The sequence below is a fragment of the Gossypium raimondii genome, chromosome 12, assembly GCF_025698545.1.
Source record: "Gossypium raimondii isolate GPD5lz chromosome 12, ASM2569854v1, whole genome shotgun sequence".
Lineage (NCBI taxonomy): Eukaryota > Viridiplantae > Streptophyta > Magnoliopsida > Malvales > Malvaceae > Gossypium > Gossypium raimondii.
Genome location: NC_068576.1, coordinates 39,741,771 through 39,766,893, shown reverse-complemented (window position 1 = coordinate 39,766,893; position 25,123 = coordinate 39,741,771). Strand labels below are relative to the sequence as shown.

The window sequence follows — 25,123 nt, the reverse complement described above, 5'->3', positions numbered from 1 at the left end:
ATTTGTAAAATTTAATTTGAATGTATAATCTATATTTTAAAAATATAATTGTTATAAATTTAAATATATAACATTTTATATTTGAAATAAATTTAAATACAAAATAATTATATACTTATATAAATATTATATAAAATATATCAAATTATACCTAAGGGTTAAAGATGTCATTTTGGCTCCAAAAATATTTTTTCAAAAGCAAAAACTAAAAAATAAGCTGCTTTTACTTTTAGGTCTTGGGTCTGATTAATATTGATTATGACTTCAAAAGTATTTTTAGAAAGCAATTAGAAACAAAACTTTAGTATGAAGTAAATGTGGATTGCAATGCAAGTTGAGCGCCAACATCGTTAAGAAATTATCATTTTAATCAACATTTCTCTTAAAAACGAATTGAGTCTTTTTGAAAGATTAAATTTAATTTAAAGAAAAAGAATAAAGACCAAATTAATAAAAGATGTAAACATTAAGGGTTAAATTTATCGCTAACCAATTAATTAATGATGTTTGGACTAATGATTTTCACCATGCATTTTCTTTATTAAAATAACAAAAGGAGCAATAGGTAGTTAACAAATGAACAGATCATCATCCAGGAGACGCACATAAAAAAACAAGGAGACAGATTTATTAATACTGTCTAGCTAAGCAGTTCACATCTAAGTGAAACAGCCAGACAACCATGGAATATCATGTCTCCCACACTAAAAACTCCTTACTTTCCAACATATATATATCCCTTCACCATTATATTCACTATCCTACAACTAAGATGAGATGCAGTAGTACTCTCAGCATCAGTTGCATCAAGTAGAACTGGCAAATTAGACAGCTTTGAGCCAAGAACCTCAAACCAATTGCTAGAACTTGAAAAGTGGACTTGCTTCTTAGGAGGTGGAGAAGGTGAAATAACAACTGTTGCCCTTTCCTGATTCTTCATGAGCAAAAATACTATCAACAACAACACTGTCAATAATAATATTATCAAACACTGAATCCTCAACCAATGTACCAATAACCACTTGATCAACAGATTTTTTTGGCACCCATATCGTATCCTTGACAGGAATCTACTTAGGGCAATTCTTCACAGAGTGCCCAAAAGAACAATAAGGAGGACAACGAGCAAACATGACACCATAACAGTAATGGAGATGAGAGATCCATCACTCAGTTTCACATTGATAGAACGAGGAATTACGGTATCAACAAAAACGAGTTTGAAAGGCAGTTACACTATCCATGTACAAAGGAGTACCAATAGCACTCGCAATGTAACTTAGGCCTTTTTGCGTAAACAATTCCAAAATGACTCGATAACATTGGATCCATACAGGCATCCAGCCTAGATTTAATTCTAACTTCCTAAGATTAGGTTCCCACTTCCTAAGGATAACATAAATATTCTATATGTGCTGATAAATGCCAAAAGCAACATGTTTTAGCCTTATTCTTAATGTGTTTTTTGGATAATTATTTGATTTAAAATGGTGAATTTTATTTTCTCAGTCCTTTAAATTTATGTTTCTATACTTAGAAGAGCATTTTGGAGCAAAAGGAGCGAAAATCAGAGCAAGTTTCAGGAGCCACATTGGCTAGGCCATTCCACATGGGCTGGACACAAGGTTGTGTGAGTCCCATGGGCTGACACATGGTCATGTACCAGACCCGTACGGATTTCACGAATCGCACTCCAAACATGCAAGAAAACGTAATTTTTAGGTTTTTCGAATATTCTAAGACATATATATGACACAAATAAGAAGATAGGAGGGAGCCATCATAGAATACTCGAGAAAACAACTTGAAAAACACCATTAGAGTAGACTCTGAAGCAAATTTCCATCAAGATTGAAGATCTCCTTTTGATTTCTTTGAAGTTTATTATGAGTTTATTTATTTCTTGTGGTTATACTGTCTTTGAGATTTTTTTATTTGTGATCATGAACTAATTTTTCAAGTACTTAGGGAGATGAACCCTAGGATGGATTTTGTTATTTGATTTCTATTTTCCGTAATAAATATTTGGATCTTGTTCTCAAATATGTGTGTTTAATTCTTGGTTTGATATTTCTATATTATTAATCCAGATTTAATGTACTTAAAAGAGGAGGAATAGACTCTATTTAAGAGTAGATCTAGCATAATTGAGTGGAGTTACGTGTAATCCTAGAAATAAGACAACATAAATCTATCGAATTAAAGTTAAATCTAATAGGGGATCCATAGATCGAGTTAATGTAATAATAGGAGTTTTAATTAGAAAGAAATTACGATTAGTAAACCTAGAGTCGATTGTTCTTAGTCTTGAAGAGATATATTAGCATAATTTAGTAATTTATATGGACCAAGATACTAAGTGAAGAAATTATGTAATTTAGATTTATAATGATGATGAAATCTAGGTGGATTCTTTCCTGGTATTCTTTCGTTTCTTGGTTGTTAATCGATTATTTTCCTAATTTGTTATTTATTGTGTTCTTTACTTAATTAATTTAGTTAATTTTAGTTTTAATCAATCACTCCAATTTGGCGATTAAATAATAGAAAGACGGTAATTACTAGTACTTTTAGTCCTTGTGGGAACGATATCTTTGCTCACTGTAGTTATACTATTAATTGATAGGCGCACTTGCCTTAGTCGAATTTTTAGTTAGTTTACGACTGCACCAAGTGTCAAGATATATGTTCCAGGGCGTAGTCAAGAGGAACAGAAGAACCAAATTGAAATATGAACAGATTGTCACCTAGTAGATGCACAGTTACTTCACATTGTTTACTCCAAAGAATGTTGACTAGTCTCTGCATTGATACAAAATTGGGCGCCTTCCCGAAGATCTAAGCCACCAAAGTGTGCTGCCATTTACGTACCACCTTCCACCAAAACATCAGCAAGGGGATTCATAGTGACCTCACCTTCCAAGGCTTACGGTGGAAAGTATGCAAGTGACTGCTCATCAGAAGAAACAAACAATGGCCTCTAATCAAGAGGGGCAGACATGAACCAAGGAAATTGAAGAGCTCAAAAAGAGAATAAGAAACGGAGATCAGAATAGCTAACAAATAAAACCAAGAGAATGAACCGAGAAATCGTAAGAGAATGAAAGTAGGCCAAGGAAAATCCGATGCAGGATAAGCCTGCTAAAATGCACCGAGAGCATTTCCCTAAATGTACGCCTTCTCTCTACCTTATGTATATATTTGAACTAACATAAGATGATGTATGTACAGCCCAATTTCAGCCCGGGCCCATACCAGCAGAATAAACTAAAAATTTATAGTCCATTACAAATGGCCCAACTGGCCCAAAAAAAAATCCCGATAAGCCCAAAGAGCTTAAAATTTTCAGAAACCCTAGGGTTTCCTTTCCCTTCTTGCGCCGGAGCCCTCGATCGGAGACCTAGGCCGGTTTAAGGGGAAGGCTGAGAAAGAATCTCTCTCTCTGGTTGTTTTTTTTGAAATAAAAGGAGAAATGAGGATTCTTTAAACAAATTTAGTTTTTATACTATTATAAAACAAATCGTTTAGTTCGGGGTTTTAGCGCTAAAAGCAGCACTGCTCATGCGACCCGTCTTGCGACGACCCGTTTACCCTCAGGATCCGCGTGTTTTAGCGGTGAAGGGTCTATTTGCGCTGCGGATCCTTCGGAATTTCGCCCATTTTGTGATTTAGTCCTTTTTTGTCATATTTCTTCTATTTCTAATTTCGCCCTGAAATTTTGTTCCGATTGCATCGGGGTCCCTTGAAGTGCTGCATTTTGGAGGGCGGGGTATTTTCCTCTTTGGTCCCTCCTTGTTATTCATGCACTCGATTGAATCCCTCTCTTTTTATTCATTTGCAAATTTGTCCCCCATATTTCCGTGTTAAGTTCAAATTAGTCTTTTTATTTTATTTATGCTATTAAATTAACTAATTTTGGTAATATTATCATTATTATTACTATTATTATTATTTTTATATTGCTATTATTATCATCGTATTATTATTATCATCATGTACTTATATATACTCTTTGATCCCAAGCTTTATTATATACATGTACATACACACATGTTTGTCTTTTCTATATATACATATTTAATATTTACATACATATATATGTTTATATTTTTTATATTTTTAATACATGTATGTATTTATATGCGCATTTTAAATTTTTACATGTATCCCTTTTATAAATATATATACACGTACTTATACATACTCTTTATATTTTAAAATCTATATTTTTCTTATGTATTTTCTATAGTCGATAATTCATATATACATATACTATTATATATTTTCCAATATATACATGCACATAATATATGTATATCTACAAACGTTTTTAATTTTTATAAATATACATATATATACCTACCTTTATATTTTTTATATCATAACTTTATATATATTTACATACTTACCCATACATATTTTTATATACATGCATATATACATATTTATATATTTTATATGTTTTATAATTTATACACATGACTATATATATCTACATACACATCTTCTTTTCATAAATATATACACCTATTTATATATTCTCTATATTTTGAAATGTAAACCTTTTATATATATTTTTATTTTATAATTTATATACACATACATCATTTATATATTTTACAATTTATATACATACATATATATATTTTACATATATCCTTGTTGCCTTGTTTTTATATTTTATAATTTCCTGTACATATTTATATTTTTCTATTTTTATATTTTTATTACTTTGTTCATGTTCATTTTAATTATTTATTCACGTTTTCATTATTATTTTTAAAAGAATATTTCAACCTAATTTGTTCATATGTTTATTATTCTACATGTTATTAATTTGTCCTCTTTATCCATTCATTTTATTGTTGTTGCTTGTATTATTATTTTTTTACTATCGCATTCAATATTGCTTTGTACGCATATTAACCTCGTGCTTTGTTTCTGTTATCCCGAATTAGATTAATTTATCTCGACGCATAAGTTTCAACTTGTTAACAAGCAAAATTTCATGTTTAGATTCGAGAGGATTGAGCACTAACGTATTGGGTTTCAATTTTCTTCGTTAAATCTAAATAATCGAGAATGCTCTTTAATAAAAAAAAAACACATAAATAAAAATCTCATTATATGGAATTCAATACGTTGTGTCCTAACGCATTGGATATGACACGTTGTTTTCTCGAGATGAGGATTTTTCTAAAAATAATAAAGGCAATAGTCAATGTTTAGAATTTTGAGAAATTGTGCCCTAACGTATTGGGCTGCGATTTCTTCATCTGACTTAAACAATTGAATATCCTTTTGAATTTTATTGCATGAGTTTTTAGGATAAACTCATTTTCGAGGATGTGAAATATCATGCCCTAACTCATTGGATGTGACATTTTCTCTCTCCGAAATGAGAGGGTCTTAACATGTAATTTGATTTATACAAGTTTTTTTAAAACAAATGACCGTATTTTAAATCTCTTCAAAGTTTTCAATTTTCGACATTAAGACATTAACTAATCAACTAGGTACCAATTTTTGGGCATTACGAGGGTGCTAATCCTTCCTCGTACGTAACCAACTCCCGAACTTATTTTTCTAAATTTCGCAGACCAAAAGCATTGTTTTAATAAATCTAAACCGTTTATTAAAAACAATCATTTTACCAGGTGACACGATCACACCTCATCAAAAAAGATTGGTGGCGACTCCAGTTTTCGTTTTCGTTTTCGTTTTCAAAACCCAAATCGACCTCGTTTCATCAAAAAAATGGAGTCAACAATGTATTACAACAATTAATGAGTCATGTACTAGCAATTAAAACTATCAATGGCAGCATCATGTCTCTGTAACTCAAAGTCCTTGGCTTCAATGCTGAACTCACCCCACTGGCTTAGTGACACAAATCATCATTTGGTCGTTGTGTTTCACTATCCATGATGTCCTTGAAACACAACACCTAACTGCTTTCAATGTCTGTCTCTTTCTCAGCACTACCTCTAGGGGATTTGGCCTTCAATTCTTTCAACTAACTATAGTTTATCCATTTATCTAACTTGTAATTTTTTTTCTTCCTTTTGTAACTGGTAACATAAAAATCAAACTCGAATATTTAATTAAAAAAATTCAAGTGTAAATTGAAAATATTATGTATTAAATTGAGACAAAATAAAACTCAAACATAAAATTGAATGTCGAAGACAACCTCAAGTATCAGATAGTAGTCAACAACCTCTAAACCCAGTAGAAAAATATTATGTTATAGAAATGAGAGCTTGAGCTTAATCCTAAGCAGCTATATTCCCTTCCCTAATTATTAAAAAAAAAGTATCAGATAATACATTAGCCCTTCTAAATTTGGTTTACGAAGGTTGGTAAAGCAAAAAAAAAAAAAAAAAAAATTTAAGTAGCATTTTTTTTGGGTAATATGTTTTTGATAATTTAGGGTCAATTTAACATTGCTATTGCAATTTAGAATTACTTTTGAAAAGCTCGGTTTGGGAAAGAAAAGTTTTATTAAAAAGTGTTGTGAAAAAGTGTTATAAAAAAAGTGTGATTTGTTAATTTAAGGTATTTGGCATTGCTCTCAAAAGTTGCGTTTAAAAATTAAAATGCTTATTTTAAACATGTTGGAAAATTGAAAAATAAATAAATTTAGATCATTTTAAATAAGTCAATATAATTATACATAAAATATACAGTTTAAATACTCTTTTTAACAATTAATAAGTTATTTATAAGCTTAATTATACATGAAATAATTTAATTTTAAATATAATAGATATTATTTAAACAATTAATATAATTATACATAAAATACAAATTTACACAAATAAAAGTATTTTAATAATTTACACTTCAAAACCCAAAAAGTCAAAAGCACTTAAACCTCCAGTTTTGCATTTGGGTGGAAAAGCCACCCTAACAAAATCCAAACAAAGCTTTAGGGATAGTTTCTCCTTCCTTTTCTAAAATGTCGTGAATAAGTGTTATTTTTAAAAGGTTTGGTTTAAAATTTAATTGTTTAGTATTTTTGTCAAAAAATATTTTTAAGAAATAAAATGTTCATTTTATACATGATGTTGTGAAGTAAAATATGCATTTAAAAATGTTCAAATTTATTCATATTATGACATTTTAATAAGAATAAAAAATTTATTGTAACTCATTATTAATATTTTAATATATGAAATATAAATTTTAAATATTTGTAAATTTTAATTTGAATATATAATTTATATTTTAAATATTATTAAAATATAACCATTATAAATTTAAATATATAAATTCTTATATTTGAAATTAATTTAAATAAAAATAATTATATACTTATATAAATATTACATAAAATATATAGAATGTTTTCCAAAACACGGGTAAAATGAGTATGAGTTAACGGAAAATGTCTTACCGGTTTTATTTCTGTAAGACATTTTCCAACTCTCACCAGGTTACTTTCTCCTTCTTCCTTCCGTTCTTCATCCCTTCTCCTTCTTCATCCAGGTAACTTTCCTCCTTCTGCTTCTTCCTTTCTTCATCTTTTATAATCTCTTCTGTTTTTCCTTAGCTGTGTCCGTCTCATATCTTTTCTTCTCAGGCAAATTACACGCTACTGTTTCATTTCACTCAAATCTTCCTCTTCGCAGGGTCTTGGCTTAAGGTATGGCATCTTTTTTCTCTTCTTTATCATTTTTGTTTCTTCTTGTTCTTGAAAAAATGCTTAAGGTATGCCATCATTTTGGTTCTGTATTTTTATACTGTTGAATACCCATTTGTTTTTTTTTTTTTTGCTGAATTAGTGGTGGGTTTTATCTGAAAATGTAGCAGCGTTGGTTTGGGTTTTATGCCTTTCTTTGTTTCTTTATTTTTAATTTTTTTTCTAGGTTTGGGATTAAAATATGAAAATGATAACCCAAATGATGAAAATGATAATTATTTTTAACTCAAGATGAGGGTAAAGTTAGATACATGAAGAGGCATATCATTTTAAAATGATGTATTATTTAGAAGTGGAAAGGGATATGCTTAAAAATGATCCTTAGAGCATAAATTTCTCACCATAGGTTGATTTAACAATGCCAATTTGCACCACATATAATAACATTTATTTTTGTTTTCTGCTAATCTCAGTCCAACCCTATTTTAGAAGCATTTGGTAATGCTAAGACTGTTAGGAACAATAACTCAAGGTGAGTGTATTTTGTTTTAACAAGTTTTACACCCTGTATGTAGTAGATTCTATGTTATAGTCGTTTTTTTTTTTACCTTTACATGCATGTTTTGAATGATGTTGTCGTTTTGGTAAGTTTGTGGAGATTCAATTTGACCAAAGGGAAAGGATTTCAGGAGCTGCCATCAGGACTTACTTATTAGAAAGATCACGTGTTTGTCAAGTGTTTGATCTTGAGAGAAATTATCAATGTTTCTACATGCTTTGTGCAGCACCACCTGATAACACTCTAGAATAACGTATTTTTATGTATTAACTATGTATTTATTCTGAGTATGATCCTGCTAATTTGAGCTATTTATGATCTTTTATCTCATAGGGACTAAATTTGAGGCAAAAGCAAAATTAAGGGCCAAAAGCATGAATTTAGAGATAAAATGGGCCAATGTGCGACACAAGGAAAAGTTGGTGCCAAAAGTGCAAGCATGGAGGACACAAGGGTTGAAATGTAAAAAGAAGAGATTTTATTATATTAAACTCTATTTTAATTATATTAGGATAATTAAATAATTATTAAGAATTTTTTTTAGAATTTTTTTATTTATCTTTATTTATCTTCAATTAAATGTATTTATCTTTTAGGAATTTAAGTAGGATTAGACTATCTCCCCTAGCACTATAAATAGGGGGTGAAGTGACTCAAAAGAGATCCGATCTTTTTCTGTAAACACTCTCTCCCCAAAAGTCTAGGCTTTTGTTCTTCTCATATTTTCTTTCAATAAAATCTCCATTTTTATTTTATTTATTTTCTTTTCCACCACAACCATGAGCCACTAAACCCATCTAGCCGAAGGTTGTCGATATTCCCCAAAAAGGGTTCTTGAGGCTTAGAGTCTGTACTTAACCTCCTCGCCGAGTATTCATCATTTCTCCGCACTACGGGGCTCACGCTTCCGTCCATGTCCCTTAGGAAGTAAGCTTTTCAATGTATGCAAAGACGGTCACTTTGTATGTTTTGGGAAGGTTGCACAGTCAGTTCGTTAGCTTATTGCGTCAGAAGTTGGCGAGCCCAAGAGAAAAAATGGAGTGGGATTCGCCATTGAGAAGCGTTGATCTAGCATAAGACGATCCCACAGAAGCGATTGTTGGCTAGAGTCAGGTTCCACTAAATCGTAAGTCTAAATCCTTGGAGCTGGTGGTCGAAGGCGTCCTCTTCCACTATAACTGGCTTATTCGGTTTAGGAAGGATCATCTAAAAGTCGAGGATTGAATCCAAGGCGGAATGAGACAACTGGAGGCTGGAATCTCCTATAAGAATTTTCTTTCTCTCAACTCTATTTTTAATTTCTCGAATTTTTGATTCAATATTCTTAATTATATTTTTATTTTATATTTCGTTTCCAGATCCAAACCTTTAATTCTGTTATTTTTTTATTTTTTTCAGGAACGTAGGTTTTCTTGGGCAAGATTCTGCTTGGGATTTCACGGAACAAAATATTGTGCAAATCTAGTCCCTGAGGATTTGACCTTACTTCCCTTTTACTATTCTTTTTTATTATTTATTAGGGATAGGATATTTTTGGTGCTTTTAACGACCGCATCACCACCAGAAGTAAGTAGTTTTTGATTGCTTTAATCAAGTTGCTTATAAATTATTTGATACAATGTGTTCTTATATAGTCTTTCCCCCATTAAGCATTTTCCATGTTTACTTTTAATGATTTCTAGATTATCTTAGTACCAAAATGTTTTGTTTAGAAAATGATTTGGGTTGGGAAGTTCCATTGTGAAAATGATCTTTCCCTTATTTTTAGCTTGTGATTTCAATATATCTGGATATGCTTAATGCTTGAAGGTTGTAATTTGGGTTGAACTATGATAATTTTTATTATCTCTCATTCTTTTCTATCCCCCTTTTCTATTTGATTCTCCATCTCCCTCTTATCTTTGATTTATTTATTGGTATCATTCTCTTAGCCAACAGAAGAACAACTTACAAGTTAAAGAGTTTCACTTTAACATTCTCTTTGCCAAATTTATTATTGTTGAACTGGGGTCTTTTAGGATGTACATTGGAGTCCCTAAGATAGCATTATTATGTGATTATGTGATGGCTTCCATGTGATGTGATTATAGACATGAGTCATTTATGGCTCCTACCTAGTTTACCTTCTTTTAATTCCAATCATTAATTTGGGTTCTAAAGTTGTGTTGGTGTGTACAATCTATTATCCTCCAAGCTTAGTGTCTAGTGATTTTGTATCAGATTTCCTAGCATGCTAGTGGTCCCAAGAGACATTCACAGCTTGTAATAGTTGTGGTATAGAACATCAAATATGAGGCAGTTTCTTGTTTTTAGAAAACCAGTTTTTAGCCTTTTGTTTAACTTAGATGTCCTATTACTGTCTTGATCTGAATAAGAAAGGCCTTCAATTTTCTAAATCATTCCACTTCCAATTTTATTAATCTTCTATTTCATGCTTTGATTTTAATTTCTGTCTACCTTTATTCAATGTAATATTAGCTAATTGGAGAGGAAGAATCAACCAAAAAAAGTTAGGTCAGCTTCCACAACTAAGCATTCCACAATTATGAAAACTCGTAGGTGGTCTGTCACTGGGTTAGGCCTCTACACAAATATGAAAACTGGAGAGCAAACATTCTATGTAAGTTTTAGTTTAGCAATATTTCAATTTCTTCTAATTTATAACTACTTACCTCACTATAATTTTACAATTTTTAGTCTGGATTGAGATCAAATACAACACAGTCAGGTCGAACATCAACTACAAGCTCTTTAGTGAAGTTGAAATCACCAAATAGGAAACGCCAAACTGGTGGAGATCCCATAAGCACACAAGAATCAATTGCAAATTAGAAGAAAGAGAGGAGCTTTGGTATTTTGTTAGTTTGATATTGGATATTGGATATTGGATTTGGTTGGTATTAGTACAGAGTTTGTGCTGGTATAGCCACTGTTTTATTTTTGGTAAAGGCAATATTTTGGTGTTGGTTGATATTGCTATAGGCACTTTGTTATTGTTAGGTTCTTTTTGCTTGTGTAAGTGCTGGATGGGTTGATAAAGGCCTACAATATTTCCACTCAATAAAGGACATACAAGGATTAATCCATACTGTTGATCACTGCACTTGTATAATTGACTTATTAGCTCGATGTGGAAATATATGAATTAACCCATACTACTGATCATTACTATTGTATAATTGACATATTAGCTCGATTTTATTGCTTTGGTTGTTTTTAATTTATGAAAGTTAATATTTTAGCTTAATAATTGAGTATTATTATTTATTTAATTTGATTTATTTATAAATAAATCATTGCAATATATATAAAAACAATTTAAAATATAAATTTATTAATATATATAATAAACTCAATTAAACAATGAAAAGATAATAACTTTTAAATATATATTTGTTTAATTTAAATAGCTTTTATGAAATATTTTCGGAAATTTGCCAAACAATAGAAAATATTTTACACAAATTCATCAAAACACCAGAAAAGTAAATCATTTCCAGAAAAGTAAATCATTTTTCAGAAATTATTTTCCGAAGAATATTTTACTAGCAAACAAACATAGCCTAAAAACAAAAGGTAAACTACCAAAATAGTCACTTTTGTTTCCCTCAAGTTACATTTTAGTCACTTATGTTAACGTGTTGTAACATTTTAGTCATTAAGCATTAATTGTCGTTGACGGTGTAACGTAAGTTGACGTGGCACGTTAAATCATTATTTCAAACGAAAATTTTAGGTTAAATTGTACAATTTGTCCCTATATTTTTTCATTTTGTGTAATTTTTTTCTTTTACTTAAAAAGATATAGATAAGGGAGGAAAGTAGAAGGAGAAACAGATGAGAATGGAAAATAAATAAAAAATGGAAAGTTACAAAAACATAAAAGAAAAAAAAATTCAAAACGAAAAAATATAGAGATCAATTGTACAATTTAACCTAAAATTTTTGTTTGAAATGATGATTTAACATACCACGTCAGCTTACAGTTACACTGTTAACGGCAATTAACGGCTTAGTGACTAAAATGTTACAACACGTTAACATAAATGACTAAAACGTAACATTTCAAATATAAGAGACTAAAATGTAATCTAAGAGAAATAAAAATGATTATTTTGATAATTTACCCGAAAAATAAACTGTTTTCACTTTTGAGTTGATTAATATTGATTATGACTTCAAAAGCATTTAAAAAAAGTAACAAGAAACAAAGTCTAAAAACCTTAAATGGGAATTGCTTTGAAGTCAAAATATCTTTAATATATTAAGTTTTAATCAAAATAAATATTAAAAAAACACAAATAATTTACATAAAATTCCAACTTTGAACTATAAAAAGTAGGTAAATTTTACCTAAGGCTAAATCGAAAAATATTTTTAGAGTCGAAATTTTTACGATAGAAAAGATATAATTCCATTATTTTAATAGACTATATATTTATAATTTTAAAATGATAATTTTATTTATAATTTAAGGATCAATTGAAAGTGTTGAAAATTTCATAGGGAAAATTTTCCATACACTACTAATTCTTAGACGTAACAAAAGTATAAACATTGGAATGTCTATTTATTGCAATGGACCACACAATCTTGACTATTTAGGATGCCCAATTACTTTCAGAGGCATGTTTGTTATGAATTTTAGTACAACAAAGTGGTACCACGTGGGTGTTATAAAACACCTATTTTTTTAAAGAATTATAGAAATGAGTCGTTTTTTTTTAATTTGACAGGAATGGTACATTTTTATTAAAACGTGTTGAGTTGGCGTTGTTTTTAGGGGATACGCAGAAAGACGTGTCTAGCTCAGCGTTTTTTTTTTCCTGTTGTTAAGTAAAATACACTAACATGGAAGCGCTTTTCAAAAAAGTGTCCACATAGGTGTGCTTTTATCCGTGTTTTCCCAATTATGGTTTTGTTTTAATTTTTAACTATTTACGGTTAGGGCTTTTTATGTGAATAAGTTTAGGATTTAGGGTTTATTTTTTCAGGATTTAGGCAAAAGCGTGCCCATGTGGACGCGCTTACACATCAGTGCGTTTTACCTAACAACAGGGAAAAAAGTGCTGAGCTAGACGTGCTTATCTGTGTATCTCCTGAAAACGACGACAGCTCGGCGTGTTTTAGTAAAAACAGACCATTTCCTTTATTTTTTTAAAAAATTGGCCCATTTTCGTAATTTTTTTTTGAAAATGGGTCTTTTCTGATCATTTGGTCATTATAAAATACATATATTATACAAAAAAATGTGAATTTAAAATACATAAGTAAATTTTATTTTTTATATGACGATCTAATAAATATATAAAATTGTTATTTAATATAAAATTATTTTAATATCAATATTATTTTTATTATGTAAGATATATAAAATTTGAGTTTTATAATAATTTATTAAGTATATGAATTATAAAAATAACTACAAATATAATTAATAAAAGTATTATTTCAACATAAATCAAATTATTATTTCAACATAAATTAAAACTGCGACTGTCAATCACCCTGACCACTTGCCCATAAATTAGCTGGGAGATGCATTTTTGTAACTTTTAATTTAAAAAAAAAATCAAATTTGTTCATCAACATTTTAAAAAATTTTAATTTTTTATTTTTAACGAAAATATTGACTAAAACATTAAATTTTTTAACATAACAATAGCATTTTTTTGGAAATTTGAATTTATTTTTATTTTTATAATTTTATATTATTTGTTGATTCAGCATTTAAAATAAATAGTATGTATGAAGTAAATGTGGATTATAATATAAGTTGAGCGTTAAAAATAATTTAACTATTTTTAAAAATTAAATTAAATTAAAATAAGAATGAAGACCAAATTAATAAAAGATGTAAATATTTAAACATGTTTGGACTAATGTTTTTCCCATGCGTTATCTTTAATAAACTAACAAAAGGAGCAGTAGGTAGTTAACAAATGATCAGATCATCATCCAGGAGACACACACAAAAAAAGAACAAGGAGACAGATTTATTAATACTGTCTAGCTAAGCAGTTCACATATAAATGAAACAGCCAAACAACCATGGAATCTCATGTCTCTCACACTCAAAACTCCTTATTTTCCAACCTTCTCCGTTATAATCACTATCCACATCCAAGATGAGATGCAGTAGTACTCTCTATGATGATCATCATGCCAAAGCTCATTCCCTTGAGCTAAACTTTCTCAGTATTCCAAAAAGATCATCATCAACAAAACATGATGTTATTGGATTCAAATCATCTTCAATACTGTTCTCACCATACCCACTTAGTGACAAATCATCATTTGGTGGTAACAGTTCACTGCCCATGATGTCCTTAGAACACGGTTCCCAAATGTCCTCACTGCCTGTCTCTTTCTCAGTGTTACAACTACTAGAGTTTGGTCTTGAAATATTCTCCATGTTTCTTTCCTCTTCTGACTCCGAATGAGAGGGTATAACAGGCACGACCTCCATAGGTTTATTTGAAGAACTGATAGCATCTTTCTGGGCATTAAAACAGCAGCTTTTGTTTTTCTTCATTGCCCATCTATAGATTTTCCTGCTCAAATGAGCGTTCCAATAGTTCTTTATCTCATTGTCTGTTCTTCCCGGTAAGTGACTAGCAATCAAAGACCACCTGCAAGTTATAGCACAAGCAGCAAAAGATTAGATTAGTACGTAAACCCAAAATGGCATTGTAGCAAAAGAGAGCTTACCTATTTCCCAAAGTAGAATGCAAATTAACAATGGTTTCGTCCTCTTTTGCAGTAAAGTTTCCTCTCTTTAAATCGGTTCTCAAGTAGTTAATCCATCTCAGTCTGCAACTCTTCCCACACCTTAACAATCCTTCAAAATGCCAGACCCTACACACCAATTAATACGCAAAAAAAAAAAAACGAAAAGAAAAACCCTTAATATGTACGTACCTGCATTCTTGGGCAATGATCTCCAGGAGCCTTCTCCATTAACTTGAATATACTTGGTCAAAATCTCATCCTCTTCATCCGTCCATCTCCCTTTCTTTAACCCTACTTTTTCACAACAAGGAGCCCTCCCCATTTCTGGCACTGCACTGCACAGCAAAAGTGGTCATTAAAAAATAGCAGACAAAAACAATAAAGCGCAATTGGGGTTTAAAAGCTGAAAGTGAATATATAGAGTTTGAGAGAGTCAGAGGGACACCTGAGGTTGTGGTGTGGATGTTGAGAGAGACACCTAGGGTTGTGGTGTGGATGGGGCAGTGATAGGGACTTTATCTATGGTGATGAATGGCGCCATGTTTGCCTTGAATAGTGATGGGCTCGTTTAATAATGGCTTCAACCCTTCAACGTGAAAAAATATAAATAGGGATAATATACTATTTCATACCTGAATTTTGTTTCAATATTTAATTTAGTACCTTTACCAAATTGTATCAATGGGTCAAATTCAAATATCAAATTAAACCAATAAATTAAATTAAATTTAAAAAGAGGCATAATGATAAATTTAGCTATCAATATCTATATTTTTATAAATTTGACTCTTATTCTTTTAGCTTAGTTTGAATTTTAACATTTTAAAAGAGTCAAATCATTTTCTTTTAATGAAAACAATAACTAAAACATTAATTTTTTAATGATATTAGAATGACAACCTACATAATAATTTACGTGTACTTTATACTAATATGACACTATTATCTTATATAAGTCAACAGATAATTTAAAATTTTAAATATATATTTAATTAAAAAAAGATAAATAGATGTTGATTATCATGCATGCAGTATTATTTTAAATTTTAATATTTTCATTAAAAAATAATAAAATTAATCATCACATTAGACTTTTTTTTTTTTTTTGTAAAAGTTAAATGTCAAATTTGCTAAAAAGAAAATAAAGGTTAAATTGATAAAGAAATATAAAACATTAAGAATAAAATTTGTAATTATGCCTAAAAGAACGAGAAAAACGTTGATGAGCTTTAATGATTTCCATACACCTTTACGCTCCACCTTCCCCGCTGCAGTTTCAGTCGTTTTTCTTTGTATGGCATAATGACTTTACACTTCAACTTTATAATTATTCATTCATTTATTTTAGTTTTATTTTTTAACTTTGTGTATTTTTGTCAAATTATTCAAAATAGATTGAAAAGTTAATGTTTTTAACTTTGCTGACATATGCACGTCGATTGTTATGTAGATGACACATTATCAATTAATTAATTTTAAAATTCAAAATAATTAAAATTTATTTTTAAAATTAAAATTATTGAAAAGGTAAAAAAATTATAAAAATGTTTTTAAAGATTTTTAAAATTTTAAAAAGTTAATTAAATGTTGACATATCATCTACGTGATCCATGTGTATCCTACGTCAATAAAACTAACAAACATTAAATTTTCTATTCATTTTTGGGTGATTTGATAACGAATGCAAACCCAAAAGCTAAAAACATTTACTATATGTGCACAAACCTCTTCCTCACGAAGGACGAACAAAAAATTGGAGATCGAAATCAATATTTTTTTATTAAGTTTAATTATTTTAATTAATTAATCCATCTTAATTTTATATGATGCATTGGTCATCTTAGGGTGAGTTTGGATGGGCAATGGGATGCGGTGCATTTAGTTTACTTTTTGTCTCATGCTACAATATTGCTATAGTATCTAATCTCATCGCAAAGTCTCACGCTACATTATCTAATCTCATTGCCATCGCTATTTTTACACTAATCGCAGGTAAATGCACCACCCATCCAAACTCACCCTTACAAAGTCAAGGAGTGTTGTTATTATAAAAGAGTTATATTGGTAGTTAAAATTATTTTTGATGAAAAAATTTCAGTCATGAAAACATTTATGTTGTATTTGTTTCATCAAATACAATTTTCAAAAAATCGAGTTAAGGAAAATTTATCTAATGGAAAATGTTTTATGTAGAATCAACCAAACACCTGAAAATCATACCATTTTCAGAAAATCATTCTCCAAAAGCAGTTTTCAGTAAATCAAACAAGCCCTTAAACTTTGTGTGCTGAATTGAGTTCGATTATTGTCAAATATTGGTGGAAGCATGATTAAGATTCGCTGGCAATATTAGCGGTCTTTGTGTTGTTTGAAGGCTTTAGGTGGATTGGGGTTTTGTATTACGAAAGAATTTTTTAGGCATAATTAAGGTATTCTCCGTGTCCATTTTTATGGTCCATGAAGACTAATCATTTTAAGAATCTCTTTTTTCCCCATTAATAATGTCGTCTCCAAAGTTCGAACTCGTTTTCTTCCCTTTGGAGTACAATGTGCCTTGCTCTGTAGGTTGTGTTATACAAGCCAAATACTTTACCGTGTATGGTTCTATGAGTTTGGACCCATCACCTACATGACGGAGTCTATGTGCAACACATCCCATTGTATAGGGGGTATCTATTGGCAAATAAGTGATGGTGCTTATGTACTACTGTGGGATCATCCATTGATCCATAGTGCTAGTATCACTAGATTACAACAATGCAAAGTTTCAAATGGTATAGTTGTTTATGTACACGATCTCTTTTGTTCGAAAATTGCCACTTGTTGTTAGGGTTCTCATTTCTTATGTTAGATTTTTGGTCATACAATTGTCCCAATCATTCTTAGTATCCCTTTGCGTCAAGTTGAATGTGATGATATGTTAGATCGGGGCTTACATATTGCAAGTTACTCTGGGAAATGCAACACATCTATTGGTGATGGAACATTTTTGGGTCGAGGCACCCCCTTCTTTGCTTCTTTCAGCCCTAAATCTACCTTGTAAATCTGTTGCATTTATTTTATAACTAGTTTTTTTTTATTCGTTGTGTGTTAGTAACTATAATTGGTAGTTAAGTTAGATAAGAATGGTAGTTTTCTATTAGATTAGTTGTTATAATATGTTCTAATTAGTTTGTTCAGTTAGAGGTTAATTGAAGAAGGTTAGCTAGGATTCTTGTTAGTGCTAATCATTCTTCAACACTCTAGTCTTTTTGTATAAATATGAGCCTCGTCCCTATTTTGGGTTTAAGTAGACCAATTCATTTTGCTTTCTTCTTAAGTTTTATCATTTGTTATTGGAGTGTTCTTGTGTTCTTTTTGTTGGAAAAAACGGGTTTGAAAAATGTAGCAGAAAATAAATTTAGGAAAAACAAAGTTTTAATTTTTTTCCAAAACGAGATCTTGATTGTGATATCTAAAAGTAATAAACATTTAATCAAAATTGTACATTTTCGATTTGTCTAGGATGAGTGCTACCGAGTAGTCTTCTCTATTATTCTCAAGCTCACGTCTACTGAGTGTGGGCTCGTTTTAAATCAAAAAAAATTTCACAAAAATTACTAGTGGGGTAATTTCATAATTTTTCTAAAATTTTAGGTCAAGTTATAAATCAAAAAAATATCTCTAGAAATTTTCTGGAATAATCTTTTCAGAGAATTTTCTCTATACAATTTTCTCTTGAATTCAAGTGTGTGAAAATAATGACTCAAGGCTCTCTTTATATAGGGAGAGTTTAGAGAGTTCAACTATAATTAAACTTAATCACTTTAATATTAAATTAATATAATATTTATCAAGATAAATATTAATTAATTTAATATTAAGTAATCACTTTAATACTAAATTAATAAAATACTATTTAGATAACTATTAAATTAAATTAAATATTAAACTATTAAAATAATATTATTTCTGAAATAATTAATCTAAAATCTAATTCTTTGGTAGAGTCCTAGTAGGAGTGTAACTCTTTCACTGCTCAACCACCAAAGACCAACCGCCGTCGTCGTAGCCGCTAGCACTGCCGTGTCCAATAATGCAGATGTGACACCTTTATGGCACCCCGAGCCGGTTCGATCTGGTCCAGTGACGACCCAGTCGGTCCGATCTAGCCACCGGTTGGACTGTCGCCCTGATTTCACATACCATGCACGGTTCGACTAGTTTTTGGGTCTTGGTCTCGGTTTTGGGCTCCCAAGCCCAATTTACGATCTCATGTCTAATTTTCAAGTTCAATTACTCATTTGGGCAATTATTTGACTTGAAAATTAATTTCTAAAAATATCATATTAATTTTAATTAATTTGATTAATCTAAATTTACTTTATCAAAATTAATTTTTCCAAAAATCACTTAGATTTTCCAAATTAATTTTTCAAGAAAATTATTTAATCAATTTCTCTAGTTGAACAATTCTCACGACCACCTAATTTAATTCCACGTCGAATAAATCAACTCAATTAAGTTATTTTCGAAGTCGTAAAATTTTCTTTTGATTCAAATGCAATCCGAGCAAGCTTTTGTTGAGCTAGCGGGGGGACCAATCAGACATATACAATCGAGCTCTAGTAATTTCAATTATGTCTAGAAGTATCATTCCGATAATTCACAATTACTTAATCATGGAGTTATACCCTTTACGAAAGTAATTCATCCAACTGCTTTGTCCAATAATCTCGTCATGTGTGTGTTACCCTAATATGATATCATTGATTCCTTTAAGTTAAATTCGTTCACTCAATACAATCATATTTTATCTCATTGTTACCATTGTGTCTTCTTAATAATTAATATGATCACTGTTAACAAACGACTGTGATAAATTGCTCATTCGAGGACAAGCAACTCGTGGCCACGTTCCATATTTATCAATCCACACAATGCCAATGAGAGAATGTCATTAACTCTTTAATTGAGCTGTGGATTCCACTGTTGCTAGTAAAGCCATTCGATACACAAGTCATGTACTCAATATATCGGCTATGGGCTCGATAATCTTTAGAGCATAAGCCTCCACTTATATCAAAACATATGAGTTGCATACGCATGGTCAGTGGCTAACTCAGGATTTAGGTAAATCACACCATGAATGTCACGAGTGAATTAATTCACAAAGGGATTCAAAATTAATTCATCTTGGGTTCAGTCCAATGTATCATTCTACCAATGAATACATCTATGCCTCTACCTGTGGAGTCAACTGCTCTGATAGTCAAGATTAGTCATCTCCCCAATTGGAATTGTAGACAACATAATAATCCTTCTTAGTATTTGAATCAAGTGCTCACTTTGATTCTTTTACGGGATTATGGACTCATTTAGATTATCTACTGAAGTAAGTTGTCTTTCTCGCAATGTAAACATTCTTACAATGTCACTTATCTTTAGTTTGAACTTAGACAATCAATGAGCTAATATTTGCTTGTCACAATTTCGCCATACATGCAAAATATGAAAGACAAAAAATACAAAAGATATAATAGTGAAATGTGAAATTAACTTTATTTATTTATTTATAGTTCAAATAAATAAAAAACAGTTACATGTTTGCTACAATATGGACACGTTCCCCAATGAAATTTAAAGTAGGGATTTCAATTCCTTGGTTTTGCTTGGCCTTCCGTTGAGTTTCGACGGTGTGGTAGATACCTCCCCTTCTTCATGTCGTTTACTATTATCTGACTTATTCGTTGTTTGAGTCATCAACATTTTCTCTTACGGGTGCGAACTTCTATGGTATAGGCCAAATTTCACCGCAACCCAACTTCCCTTACAACTAGTCGTGTTTATTTCCCTAATCTCTAATCGTTTTTTAAATGAATTTAATTGTCTAATGTAAGTGTCCCCATTTTTTCCCCATAGGTTCCAACCCTTAGTCTCCACCACTCTTGGCATATTATTCATTCGAGGTAACCCCCCATTTGAATCCTCCTCTTGATAGTCCCATTTAGTCTATCCGACATGGTTTTCTCTGTTCAAACAACCTTCCTCTTAACAAGTTTCTAACAACATCTTCTAGTCAAGTTGTTACGAAATCATTATTCCTAAGGGAACCTTGGCGGACTTCCCTATTCTTGGCTACCTTTTTTACCTGCTAACCCTTCAATAGCTTAGGTCCCACAAGATCTACATCACCTCATTCCCCACTCGGGCCTATTCGCCAAACTTGTAATGTTATCTTCTCAGCCCTAACTTTGTGACGAACTACACCTGATGCCATAATCGAGCCTTGGACTTCACCGTCTAACCCGTATTTAGTGCCCCGATAGGTTACTCGTGTTTATTTTCCCGATGAACTACCCTGTGTTTATTGTGTTAGAGTATGCCTAAAGATCAATCATGATATGGTTGTAATAACATACTTGATTTATTATGTTTATTAATATAAGGCGTTACCATTATTATTTCAGTTTCTTTTCTGTGTGTATAAATAAACTGTTTTATAATAATGTCCTGATAATAATATGATTATTCTTAAAAGGTCCTTAATCAAGTATTATTGTTGGCTATGACAACAATAATGCATTAAGACTAACATGTAGTTGATTGATGATAAAGAGTTGTCATTGATATGGAATGTCAAAATCGATGCATGAATATGTGTGTTAGAGAACAACATATTGGACTGACCCGTTATGAGTATGTTTATTGGATTATTATGTAATTGTCACAACATTACTCATAGTGATTAATATCTATATGATCCTCAGACTTGAGATCATCATAATCCCAACATTGTGAGTTGTATATTTTGATACAGTCAAACGTACACCATAATTGGTTGTTCTATAAAGGATGATGTTGGATATACCACGATCTGTGTAGAGGGATATGGTTGATCGATATAGGATAAGTCCCTCCTACATAATGGGAGTAATATCTTAGGCCACTTGATTGAGTGAGACTAGAATGCATGGCCATGCTTAAATAAGCTGATATGAGATGTCATACTTATTTGTATATCATAGTCTACTTAAGATATCAAGGAACATGACATAGACTATACAAGTGTGACTATTCCATGACTTGTGTCCAATCCAGAGATAAAGGACTTAAGAATTATTGCATGAAAGGTTAATCATAAATAGATTATGTCGAATCATGATTTCTTGTGACTTAGGTAGCAATGATGCATTGCTAGGTGCCACTCATTGTTTGTAACATTGGAATCGTTCTAGTATTACTGCTAAAGTTACAAGAACCTACAGGGTCACACCCTATAGTTGAAATGAACGGAATAAAACATAGTTGGAATTGTGTTTGGTTGTCACTTGAATTAAATTAATTATAGAATTAATTTAATTGGGTAATCAAATATCGAATACATTATATGTACAAGGTTGTTGTACGCATAATGAGAACATGAATTTGGTTCGTATATAAATTCAAATAAATATAAAGTTTACCGAAATCATTATTATAATTAATATAATTATAATTTTCGGTTTAAAAACATTGTTATATTTATTTAATTTCTAGAAACCCTAAAAATAGATATAAAATCCCATTTTTTCTTTGCTTGGTGGGTCTAGCAGCCGTCAAAGCAAAGTCTTTTCCAAAACAGTTTTGGGGATTCCTTCCGGTCATTGTCAACTGGGTGGATTACGTAAAGGCCAGAGTCACGATAGATTGCGGCTTGATTCGATAGTAGATCAGATTACTCGTTGCTGAGGTGTCGCTGTTTACTCAGAATAAAGATTCGGTAATTTCGAAACCTTTATTTCACCCTGAGTCGTTCCTCACACATGGATCCATGGTTAGGATCGCCGGATGTTTTATTTTTCCGCTGCGCCGTAGGGATGTCGGCGTTCCAACATATTGTCCCAGTGGACTACCTATGATGTCGAAGCGTCTTTCAGCTAAGGTCTTACAGAATATAATCCCCATATTCAGTGTCCCGACGGACTATCAAAGGATGTCATAGTGTCGTTCATCTATGGTCTTACTTATATTTATCGTCAATTCATCCTATGATGCCGTGGTGTCTTTCAGTCATGGTCTTACACAACATAAATCGTGTTTAGTGTCCCGACGAAATATCAAAGGATGCCATAACGTATTTCAGCTATGATCTTACTCAATTTTTACGTATAGCCTTTGATCGATCCTATGACCCAGCCATGATTTTACTCTTCCCTTTTTTCATTCCATCCATTCCTCTATTACACTGTCGTAACCTTAACGCTTGAATATCGTAGTGTTACCATCACGTGTGCTCTAAGCAATAATGTCTCAATAATAAATTATGCTATCAATAGTGTATTCAATAGATTCCTCCATTGTAAATGGAGACAAAGCATTGGGAATGCATCAACTTTCTAATAGTCCACCTTATTAGTCTTAATAATACTCTGTAGGGGAATCTCAAACCTTTCCACTTATTTTGCATATTTTTTCTACATCATTAAACATGTTGTACCAGCTTATAAGCCCAACATTGAAATTCGTTACCATCCAAAACAAATAATTTTATAATATAAATTTTTATTAACAAAACAAATAATTTTAGTTTTTCATGCATGAATATTGAAAAAAAAAACCAAATCAAAAAGTGGCTTGTTGGAAGAGACAACAGTTGGAACCGTGGCAGGTGGAGTATGAGAAATGAGATAAGAGTCAATTGAATAGAGGAAAAGAAAGGGTATTAGGGCTGTAATCAGGTTGTTTGGGCAAAAAATAACTTATTTGAGGCATGATTTATTTAAAAAATAGATCTATATTTTTTTCTAAACCCTCCCATTTTTCGAATGGACCTTTGGGTCGGGCATGAACAACTCTATAATAGAATGCTAGAGCAATTACATTAAACATTTTATTTTGGTAATTAATTTTTAACTTAATTCTGTTTAATGCTTGGATTAAGTATTATGTTTAATGCTAGCAAGGATTAAACCCGTAAGAACTAGGAAAGATTCTCTTAATTAGCCTATTCGAACAAAACCCGTAAGCCGGGTCTAAGTAAGTGCGAGTTAAAAATTTCAAGTTTTCCCACATAATTGGATAACTATATTTCTATGCCTGTACTTGGACACAAATGTATGATACAACTATTTTGTAAAACTAAAGAGTTGAGGTAACATACATGTTTCTTCATCTCATTCATTACAGGAACATAGAACTTGGTCTTAGTTGATATTTGTTTCTTAAACTTGACTAAATGTTCTGTTATGAAATATAATTGGTTTCTGCAGTGCAATGGCTTCCAATGTGACTAACCAATCGCGTAATGTTCTCAGTAAAAAAATTCATGGTTAAAAATGAGGTAAAAGAAATTAAACATATCGGCACTGAATATATATGCCTAAGTCAGAGTAATACTAACAGGTTTTATAATAATAATAACATAAGACATTGGACAATATCAATCTTTTCTCAATAATGACCACAATTTCGTTTATGCTATTAGTTCCTGCTGCTATTTTATTGGAATGGGTCAAGTTTAGTCCTTCATGCCTGCAATCTGCTGTAAGTAGTGTCGAAACCGTTTTTTGAAAAACAAAAATTTAGTTGTCGACTTTAAAAATAAAATTAGATGCACGATCCTTGATTGGGGTGTGATCGGCTCACCTTAAAATAAATTTGATCTGCGAAATTTGAGAAAAGCAGTTGAAGTCGATTCATGCGTGGAAGGTTAGCACCTCAAACGCCCAAAATCGGTACCAAATTGATTATTTAATGTCTTGGTGTCGAAAACTTGAAAAGATTTTAAAAGGAAACTTTTATCTCATGAATGAATCAAAATAATAAGACATTCTTATTTCAAAGAAATAAAACACCACACCAGTGAGTTAGGGCACAATATTTTAAATCTTCAAAATTACGAATATTGCCTTTTGCTTTAGAAATTCTTATTTGAGATAATAAAATGTCATGACCGATAAGTTAGGACCCAACATTTTGAATTCAGAATAAGCTTTTATTTGAAATTTGTGAATTTATATACATATGATTTAAATTAAAATAATGATTTCATGTTATGCATTAACATTTATCACACTTTGAAAAACATATATTTTGTTTTTTTTCAAAATTTTTGTCTTAAATCATCATATTTTATAAATTTCCAAAATATTTGGCATTCATGATTCTCGAGAAAGATCGTGTCCTAACTTACTGGATTGCGATTATTTTTTGATGAATTTAGAAAG

General features: G+C 30.9%; 1 protein-coding gene across 2 annotated transcripts; it reads right to left on the bottom strand.

The window, feature by feature from the left end:
* Positions 1-14,061: 14,061 nt before the first annotated feature.
* LOC105762462 (transcription factor MYB12) lies at positions 14,062-15,503 on the bottom strand. 2 transcript variants are annotated; one of them, XM_012580254.2, is made up of 4 exons: positions 15,382-15,503; positions 15,126-15,271; positions 14,916-15,045; positions 14,062-14,836 (listed from the first exon to the last, which is right to left on the bottom strand). In XM_012580254.2, exons 2-4 carry the CDS (start codon positions 15,256-15,258, stop codon positions 14,377-14,379), a joined length of 723 nt encoding a protein of 240 aa, XP_012435708.1. In that variant the 5' UTR covers positions 15,259-15,271; positions 15,382-15,503; the 3' UTR covers positions 14,062-14,376. The 2 variants fall into 2 exon arrangements, with proteins under 2 accessions (XP_012435708.1, XP_012435709.1); XM_012580255.2 differs by having other exon boundaries at positions 15,126-15,266; positions 15,382-15,406.
* Positions 15,504-25,123: the final 9,620 nt, after the last annotated feature.